Source organism: Oryzias latipes, chromosome 11 (genome assembly GCF_053564925.1).
Source record: "Oryzias latipes strain Hd-rR chromosome 11, Olatipes_Hd-rR_3.1".
Taxonomy (NCBI): domain Eukaryota; kingdom Metazoa; phylum Chordata; class Actinopteri; order Beloniformes; family Adrianichthyidae; genus Oryzias; species Oryzias latipes.
Genome location: NC_136247.1, coordinates 8405846 through 8416057, shown reverse-complemented (window position 1 = coordinate 8416057; position 10212 = coordinate 8405846). Strand labels below are relative to the sequence as shown.

Genomic DNA, 10212 nt, shown 5'->3' with positions numbered 1-10212 from the left:
CAGCACCAACCTGGTCAGATGTCACCGCAGTGACTGATCTGGCAAGAAGACGCGGCAAAATGACGGAACATTAATTTAAACATGACCTGTCAGAAAGGAATGAAATCGGTCCATTTAATGGAAGTAGGTCACAGCAGAAAAGTATGTGACTGAACAGGCTCCAACTCCAGCTTCCTTCTGCAAGGAGAAGAAAATGAATGCCAAAGAGACGACAGTATGAATGGAATGTGGAGGAAGCTGAGAAACAGACTACTGAGGAAGAGGAGGAAGAGCCAAAGCCGGTTGTTTGTGGTGCTGATGATGCAGGTGGGATGGAGAGAAACCATGAAGGTGCAGCTGCTCAGTCAAACTAAAAAAAAATATTGCCCGAGAACAAAGTTGGGATAAGCTTCCCACCTCTGATGAACAGCTGATTAAGTGACGTTCCCCCACTGCGTCACTACGTCACACAGGTGGGACTGGCAAGCGCAGCACCGACTACAGGGGCCACCGTGGAACTGATATTAACTAATAACTTACATTAATAACTTGCTAATTACCCTCCATCATTCTGATAACTACCCCCACAAACTCCCGGGCTGCTGTCAGCATCAGCAGCGCGCGCGTGCGCCACCTCTCCTCCCATAAACACCAGAGTCGGCGGGTCCTCCGTCGCCGGGAGCAGCAACGTAGGACCGACGACGTCCCGGTGCTCCAGCTCCGCCGATCCACTCGAACAGACCAGACGCGGCTCGAACGGCGGACGGAGGTAGATCCCCCCAACCAACACACCCCCAACTGCCGAGGGCATCACCCCGGCCTCTGAGTCCGTAGTGCGGGGTAAGCTGCTGTGGCTCCGCCGCTCCGGCTGCTTATCGCGGCGCGTCGGTCTGCCGTGCTAAGGCTGCCTCAGTCGGACGGCGTTTCCGGGTTCTTCGGGTGCTTAGAGTTGGGCTGACCGTCGCATCGGCTCAGGATTAGCATAGCGCGAGCTGGTTCTGGTTCCGACAAGAGCGGGCTTGTCAGAACAACAACAACAACAACGTCAACAGAAAGAAGCAGCTGCGGCGCCACGTTTTGTTTTGGTGAGCCGAGCTGCGCGGCTGCCCAAAAATAAAAAAGCCCCATTTTCACGAGCGGTCGTGAGGCTATTTTGCTGACATGATAGCCGAAATGCGAAGGACATTCTTGGGTTTCGGTTGAGGGCCGCACCGCAGCTGTGGGGGTCGTATTTCTGCGTTTACCCCGCAGGAATATTTAAACACCCATGTTTCTCTATGGGATTCCGGCGGATGGGCTAAGCTAACTAGCTAACGAAGTAATTAGGTCATAACTCAAACATGGAGGGGCTGCGTGACGCGGCTCCCAGTGGGGTGACGTCAGCAGGAGGATGCTCTGTTTTCTGTCAGCAGGATTCCAACAGGAAACAGTGTTTTTTGGTGGGGGATTGAGCCTCGACTGAATGTAAACAAGCATCAGATGAACCTCAGAGGAGCTGCTGGTGGTGATGGCGGGCGGGTGGGTGGGTAGGTGTCCTGGGTGGGTGTCCTGTGGAAGCGAGGCTCACAGAAACAGCAGACGCCTTCAAGCTGACCAGGAGAGCAGCTGCACATGTCATGCACCCTTCTCAGCATCTACTATGCAAAAGGATGCTGTCTTCACGCCAGGTGCTCTCTTGTAGGTGACCTTCACCCACAGTGGGGTCTGTGTGGCTGTTGATGTTTTTTTTCAGATGCTATGTAAGCAGCTCCCTCCTCTAGGAACATTTATCTGAATTTTAAAGACTTCCAAAGCTACACATACCTGTTAAAATCTGATCAGAGCTGCTCCAGCAGGTTTGAGGTGACCGTCAAGCAGCAGGCACTTCAGGTGTGTGACGTTTAACCCATAATGTTCACAATGGACAAGCAGGGAGGGGCTTCTTCTTCTTTTTCTACTGTTTACCAACGCATATTTGCCACCTACAGTTGGAAGAGGCTTGTTGTGAAATGTCAAAGCAGTGCTCCAGGAATGTATTTTTCACAGCTCTATTCCGATATGTGACAAATTTGTTGTCATATTAATACAGGCTGAGCATAACCTGCAATATTTTATTTCTCCTCCACGATTGATTTTTGAACAGTTGGCACTTCACTGAAATTAAAAGGGTTATCCAAGTCCTTGATCGTTAAAGTATAACCTGGTTTAACTTTCAATGCGCGTTCAATGACAGAGGGTTTTGAACATGGAGCCTGAAAACGGTCCTAGAAATGTGCGAATCTATGTGAGAGTTTTGAATGCGAAAGCCTGAATTGGCCGTGCTGAGGGCTTTGTGAACGTAGCTTCGGAGCGAATCTCCTTAATTGCCATGATAATAATAATAATGGATTAGATTTATCTGCGCTTTTCCAGACGCCCAAAGCGTTTACAATCTGTCCATTATTCATTCACTCCTCATGTATACTTGGTGATGGTAGAGGCGTGGGTGCCCGTTCGCGCCTACGGCCCCTCTGACCATCACTGGGATATTCATACGCATTCACACATCAGTGGAGCCACACTGGAGGCAGGGAGGGTGAAGTGTCTTGCCCAAGGACACAACGGCAGTTGGCTGGGGGGAGCGGGGATCGAACCGCCCATCCTTCGATCATTGGACGACCTGCTCAACCTCCTGAGCCACTGCCGCATGATTGGTCTGAGCCCATGGTATTTTTGCAGTGGCCAACAAATGAATAATAAAGAAGAAAAAAAATCATATGCAAGTTGTACTTTTAGGAAAAAAGCGCCACACTTCCAAACACCTCTCCCATGCGCGGTGCAAAGCTACGATCGTGCCGCCCACAGTAACGTGCATTCAAGTGACCAGTGTTAACGTAAAGGCAGTTTTTGGGCTTCTGCGTTCAAAACTCTCGCCATCACACACATTGTTAAGACTGTTTTCGGGCTCTATATACAAAACGTGGCTCCGTTGAATGCGTTGAAAGTTAAAGCAGGTCGAATTTTGATCAATCAGGGATCCAGATTTCGTTTTGTCGCATGGACGCCATCCTTTTCAATTGATGGAAGTGCCAGCTGTGAATTGAAAGCAGAGTTGAAACAAACTACAGTAGCGAAAGAAAGAAGAAGAAGAAGCCCCTCCCTGCTTGTCCAGTGTGAAGATTATGGTCTAAAGGCACATTCTTCAACACGTACCACATGCTCAATAAACATGGCAGCAGACTGGGCAGACTTCTTCTGTGTTGCTGTCAGTAGCAAATACTGATACACACACCTGCAGTGCTCTCTAGTGGTTGTTAGTGGGAAAACAACAACCAGATGAGCCTATTCTTGTTTTTTTTAAACCAAGTCAACCCCCCCAGCCAAACTATGCAAAAAAACCTTGTACTCCAAAAATATGGTACCTTGTGACCCAGCTTCTTAAGATGCATCCAGATCATGTAATTTGAACTCAGAACTTGCACAACTGCTGGCACACAACTTATGTAGTCAAAACAAAAATAAACATGAAAGCTGCATTTTCTGGAAATGTGCGGGAGGAGCCTGAGGAAATGCAGCAGACTCCTTCAGTGAAGGTTTCTGTGTTAGCTGGAGATTCTCAGGAACAACAGGTTCGCGCAACCTTCCAAGGCATCCTTCAAGGAGAAGCCGATGGAAAGGTGTTAAAAGGTGAAGCAGCGCCCACACTGAGGAGCTGCAGCCACGACTCAAGCAAGATCGCTGTGAGGTCTCGGTGACGGGCAGCCTGGCCTCGTGTCTGCAAGGGTGCAGCCCCGCTCTATTCTATTTTATGTTGATCTTCTTTGCAGTTACATCATCAGAGCAGTTTTGATCCAGCCTCTGCAGCCTAATCCCTGATCTCTGGAGGACGCAGCTTCTTAGACTGCTCCCGCAGCACTCAGAACAGCAAACGCCCAGAATCAGCTGCGCAGACATTTCGGGTGCATTAAGATCTGCGTTCCACAAATCTAAGAGTCACTGTCAGAATCCACACATTTGTTTGAGTGTGTTTCACTAAAGATGCTGAAATTCTGTTTAGTATTTCACCAAAATGTTCTCATCTTTTTGTGACTCATCACATTTAAGTAAAGACTCCATGGAGTCTGCCTCTCTCCCTACCACAGGCCAGTTTCAGGAGTTAATCGTGCTAGAAACCGGATTTCCGTGTGGAACAAGACGGAACCAGCATTTGATGCGAGCCATATCAGTTTGAAGAAGTGTGTTGGACCGTTCATCTACAGAAAAAACAGATTTACAGATCTCTATGAAGAATGAAGCGCAGAACGATGAGGCATAAAAAAACCCCCAGCTTTTTCTCTAAAGCCAAAGGTGAGGTTTGTTTTCTCTGCGTCTGTGTGCAGCTGCTGTGGAGCTCAGCTGCCTCCGGGGCGCCATCGGTGGCGGCTTCCTCACAGGGCGAAGCATCTTGACGCCCATGGGGATCTCGCATTGAACGAAAGGTAGGCGAGGTGGAGCTCCAGTTCCATCTTCATGTGAGCTCTAGTTGAGTGTTGCTGCTTCAACAGCAGTGAAGGAAAAACAAAGTAATTGTGGAAAAGAACCTTCTTTAGCCTCCCAGTCTTCGTACTAAGTACAAGTGGAGAAACCTGCTTTTGCAAAGAGGATGGAGGGGCCCATTCAGACCCAACAATGCCATCAAACCAGCATGAAGGTCATGGAAAGAAACCGTTTTAGCTCCAATGACGTCTTCAAACACCTTTTCTTTTTTTTTTAACAGAAACGAACAAATGTGAGGAAACACACCACAAGTCCATTGTGGAGCTCATGATAAGACGATGATGTGAAAAAAGTATGCGAAAAAGGAAAATTGCATTAAAAAACACCAAAGAAATATCAGAAAAACTCAAATAGTACTGTATGTGTTCAACGTGAACAAATGTGGCCATTCATGGCAAACCTTGTTGGAAGGATCACACAATGAATCTGTGATGACGGACATCACTGCATATTGCTCATACTTTAACGACAGTACTTTAGGTGCTGTGGTGCATTTTGGAGGTATGAATCTTATGTATTATCTAATCTTCATTCGTGAAAGGTAATATTTTAAAAGGATAACATAAAAGGTAAAAAATATTCTCTCATAAATTGAAAAAAATTTCCGTCGTGAAGGTGGGCTGCTATTATTTTGATTTTGTTCAAAACAGGCTACTTTTCAACAAGCTGCCTTTTTTTTAGTGAATATTGTTGGTTCCATTCCCTTTCTGGTTTTAGCCAGCCTCATGGAGTTAAAAAGGAAGAAAAAAAAATCCACGAGGATGCAAAAACCCTGAATGCCGTTCGTGCAGTTCCGCTGTCTCCTCCTGCAGACCACAACGCCAGGCGGCGCCAAACCTTGCAACCAGATCTGGATGGAAAATGGTCTATTTTTAGGAAGCAGCGGCTCTCATGCAGGCGCATTCATTCGATCTGCTGAACAGGAGCCACGCTGACCCTGTGATGTGAGGATGGGAGTTGAGAGATTCAGACACCAGAGGTGACCCTGCCACCTGCTGGAAGGTTCAGGCCCTGCAGGAAGATATCCATGTTAGACAACATGGAGTCTGCAGAGATGTTCATTTAGCTCAAAAAGAAAAGAGAACATTTTTAGAACATGTTTGAGTTTTAAAGCGGGGCCAGTCCAGGCTTGAATCATTTTAATTTTTATCAAAAATTCTAATTTTATCTTAAAAGTAAACATATAACATGGGATTCCGATGTTATATACTACATTCTAAAATGCACCGTGTTGTCGAGCTTAAACTATAGTTGGATATTGTTAAAAACAAAGCAAGAAAAGCTCCTCTGTTGTCAGCTGTTTGTTCTGATTTTAGCTCATCGTCAGATAGAGAGGAGGCTTCAGCAGAGACCAGGACCAGCCGTCCTCCTGCAGCGCTAACCCACTTCTCCCTGCAGTCCTGCTGCACACCCAGGTGAGCTGCCCCTTCCTCTGACGTCCCCGCAGCAGCACATAAGTCTGACTTGAGATAAAACGCTGCAGCCATCTTAAGGATAACAGACAGGGAGTGTTCTGGTCACACACCCATTCTGTTTGCAGTCTCAGATGTCATGAGATCCACTCTGTTGTAAATGTGTGTGGACTACAGCAGGTTTCCATGTCAAGGTCGGCTCAGATGCCGCTTTCCAACATCTCTGTGCCAAAGCCCTCCATCTCCAGGGTTCCCAGCAGCATGGAGGGCATCAACCACGAGCTGGAGAAGGTCTTCATCAAAGACAACGGTGAAAAAGAGGAGCTCAAGGTCAGCTTTTCCCTCCCCATTGCTTTAAATAGTTGGGACTAGGTTCTGGTCCGACTCTGTCCCATTCCTTTGGGTCTCTGCAGTCCCTGGAGGTCCCAGACGGCCGCCGGGCCCCCTTCCCCCCACAGCAACGCAGCAGCAGTTCCCGCAGCGCTGACACTCAGACCCCATCAGGCCCGGGTCGATCCAGCAGCTGCTCCAGCCTGTCGCCGTGTCCCTCCCCAGCCTGCCCACCAAGATCCCACGACGGTAGCCCGTACTCCACAGAGGACCTGCTGTACGAACGCGACAAAGGAGGTAACCACGTGTGTGGTCGTGTATTTCGTCGACATGATGTCACGAGCACATCCTTACAGTCGTACTTATAGGTTTATATACCCTGGAAGAAATGATGATTTCTTGGTCATTTTTCAGAGAATTTCAACAACTTTTTTTCTGCTCATAATTAGTGTTTGGGTGAAGCCATTAATAGAAACTTCCCAAATGACCCTGTTCTTAATACATTGTATTGCTTCCTTCCAATAACAGCTGGAAGTCTCTTGTTGTGGATGAAGTTCTTTGTTTTCTCCAATGGTGCAGCAACCCGTTCTTCTCGGCAGAAAACCTCATGTTCCTTTCAATTCTTGGGTTGTCTTGCTTGAACTGCCCCGTTTGAGACCTCCACAGAGTGGCTCAATAATACTGAGGTCAGGAAATTGAGACGGCCACCCCAGAAGTTTGGACGTTGCCTTGGATGGTTGTCATGTTGAAATGTCCAAGTGCGTCCCATGTGCAGCCTCTGAGCTGAAGAGTACAAGTTTCCCTCCAGTATCTTCTGATAACTTGCTGCATTCGTCATCAAGTTTCCTTTGTAGCTCACACATTCCCATACCATCATCGATCCACCTCCGTGCTTCACAGCAGGAACAGTGTTCTTTTCATCACAGGCCTTGTTAACTCCTCTCCAAATTTAGTTTATGGTTGTGGCCAAAAGGTTAAATCTTGGTCTCATCACTCCAAAGGAGTTTGGAGGCGTGTCTCTGTGCTGTTGGGTGTGTTGAAGCGCCAGCTATTTTGTGGCATTTGCACAGAGAAAGGCTTTCTTCAGCCCATTTTTCCTCAGGTGCCTCCTTTTTGTATATCTTGAAACCTCCACACCACAGTTTTTCAGAGAGTCCTGGATCACAGCAGAAGTTATTTGTGTACCGGTAGTTTTTTTTGTTTGATTTGTTGTTTTTTGCACATCTTAGGATTTTTCTGGCAGTTCTGGCAGAGGTTTTTGTGACCGCGGTTTGGTTTCAACAGAACCCCTCACTTTCCACGTCTTGATCAAAGTTTGAACACTACTGACTGGCATTCTCAGTTCCTTGGATATCTTCCTGTTCTGCACAGTTCTGTTTTCCCGTAGATCTTTGGACAGCTTTTTAGCTTTCCCCGTGACTTAAGATCCAGAAATGTCAGTGGAGGACTGGATGAAGGATGCAAGAGTCTGTGGGGAGCCCAGAAACTCCAAGACCTCATGTTGATTACAGGCAAATGGGTCACAAGTTGCCATTCCAGCCCTTTTGTATCGGCTTGGGTTATATGGCTTCACCTGACCACTAACTATGAGTGGGGAAAAAGTTTTTGTCTTCTCTGAATTCTCTTTGGTCATTTTTTAGAGTTATTCATTTTCTCTGAAAAATGACCTTTTTTTCCAGGATATTCTAGATTTTCTTGAATATAAAACTGCAGACCTATTCTGTTCTGCATCTTTTTACATCTACTGGTTTTGCTGTTAATTTTCTTACCTAAATGTTTATCATTATTCAGGACTTTTGCTGCTTAAAACGCACGTCAGGATCTCTGACCCACATGTTATTTTGCCTCTTTTAAGCATCTTATAAAGCTTTAGTTTCCTGTGCGTAGCTTTTTTGCAGCCTGACACGGTAGCATCTCTTTGTTTTCAGACAGCGGAAGCAGCTCGCCTCTGCCTAAGTTCGCCTCTTCGCCCAAACCCAACAACAGCTACATGTTCAAACGGGAGCCTCCTGAGGGCTGTGAGAAGATCAAAGCCTTTGAGGAAATGAGGTGAGGAGATCTGCTGCGCCTCAGTCGGTCTCTTCAACAGGATCTCTAACTCTTCCTGTTCCACTCTGCAGCTCCAGACAGTCTGCAACACCGTCTGCCCCCCTCTTCTCCTGCCCCGACAAAAACAAGGTTAACTTCATCCCCACAGGCTCCGCCTTCTGCCCCGTCAGACTGCCTGGCTCGCTGCAACTGGAGTCTGGCCGGGCCGCGGTCTTGGAGCCCAGCCAGGACGGTACGTCTGCCTCACATCTACAGGGGGCGTCCTCGCTCCACGGCGCCCCCACTCAGGTCTCCACGAGCACCAGCACAGACGACCCCCCCGTGGAGCCCTCACCCTCAGAGACTGCAGAGCCTGAGCAGGACAGCCCGGCCATCAGCTAAACCTGAGCAGAGCTGGACTCTGTCTCCTGGCCCCTTCCTAGTGAGCACCGCAACCCACTGTCCTGGCAGGGAGGGGGGACGGTCTTTGTGCTGACCCCTTCCGACCCCTTCTGTCTCTGCATGACACAGCAACCATGTTTCCCCGAGGTCCACCCCACCGACTCCACCAAGACTCGTGCTCTGTGCCGCAGACAGCCAGGCTGTCTGAGGGCTCGTGAACGCACCGCGGCAAGGCGGTCTGGGGGTGGGGCATGCATCTTAATGTGGTAGTATATTTCTGATTAAGTTATATGTTCAATTCTGTTCTCACTGTATAAATAAGCTGCAAACATATATAGATAAATATATAGAGAGAGTTATCTAAATACATTATGAAGAGTAAAGGAAGATGGGGGATTCTGGGTCACTGATCTGGCTTCAGTTGCATCTGCCCCCCCGAGTGCAGTGCCTCCTTCTGGTGACTTCAGCACACTCTGACCGGGGGCAGCTCCTCTTCCTCCTCCTCCTCCTGCTGCTTGTGATAAATACTCTCTGTGGAGAAGGTCGAGTGGGGAAATTGGACCGTCGTGAATGCAGATTGGAGATGCAGCATTTGGGAACATCTGTAGTTAATCTTAGTTGCAGCAACTACTTATGTCAAACGGGACCAATGGAACTGCTGTCACACCTGTAGATACAGCAGACCAGAGGAAAAGTTGGGCTCGATTTGAGAGCCTTTCTTTCAGGACGTCTTTAAAGAAGTTTCCTGCAGGAAAAACGAAACTTTCAGATCAATCTAATCAGAATTAAGCATCTACAGTGCCGGCTTTACTCATGATTATTCTAATTTGACAGAATCAGAACAAATCACAGTTGAAAATGTTAGAATTCAAATTTAACAATGGAGCAGTCAGAGTGAAAATGTTTAGCTGGTGTTTGCTTCATTTTCAACCATTTTTGTTTGTGTTTTTGACGTTTAACATGAATTTCTTTATCGTTCTGGCATCTGTAGTTAGAAGTTCAACAGAAACTGGAGCAGGAAACCGAACGTTCTGGACAAAGCTGTGCTGATGGTTGTCGAACGGGAAGTTTCTGTTTTTGTTTAAGAGCTTCAGATCTGTGTTTCTGTACGTCTGCTCTGCATCCAGCTCCATCCCAAAGCACACATTCCAAGCGAAACCATTCCCATCACCTCATCCTCCTAAGGAGGTTGGAAGTAGGACCAGCAGGCAGCTCCAAGGAAAACCCACAAATCAAAAATTAGCCTGCGGAGGTTGTGTTCCTGCCCCCCACCCAATGCACCTTTACGCACTATGGCAATAAACCTGGTTGTCTGGTCCACTTTGTGCTGTTTCTGTCTGAATCTGCCTCAGTTAATATTTATTAGGTGAACGCACCTTTAGGTGAAGCTTTTTCCACTGACGTTCTTTAAAGCTATGTTCACACTTGGCATGTTGAGGACAGCGCTATTCTTAAGCCATTGACTGTATGAGGAAACTGGACTGAGTAACCCCTCTCCTCTCCCCTACTGTCCCAAATAGGAAGTACCCGCTGGCCCCAAAAAGCCCAAAATCCATAGACGTCTTTT

The 10212-nt window shown here is 47.5% G+C and overlaps 1 protein-coding gene across 14 annotated transcripts; it reads left to right on the top strand.

The window, feature by feature from the left end:
- Positions 1-438: 438 nt before the first annotated feature.
- On the top strand, positions 439-9965 carry glcci1a (glucocorticoid induced 1a). Of its 14 annotated transcripts, none has more exons than XM_078955304.1 (7): positions 439-748; positions 4317-4415; positions 5790-5888; positions 6063-6215; positions 6299-6512; positions 8144-8264; positions 8336-9965. In XM_078955304.1, exons 4-7 carry the CDS (start codon positions 6072-6074, stop codon positions 8643-8645), a joined length of 789 nt encoding a protein of 262 aa, XP_078811430.1. In that variant the 5' UTR covers positions 439-748; positions 4317-4415; positions 5790-5888; positions 6063-6071; the 3' UTR covers positions 8646-9965. The 14 variants fall into 14 exon arrangements, with proteins under 14 accessions (XP_078811430.1, XP_078811432.1, XP_078811431.1 ...); XM_078955306.1 differs by having other exon boundaries at positions 442-748; positions 5801-5888; XM_078955305.1 differs by having other exon boundaries at positions 442-748; positions 6066-6215.
- Positions 9966-10212: the final 247 nt, after the last annotated feature.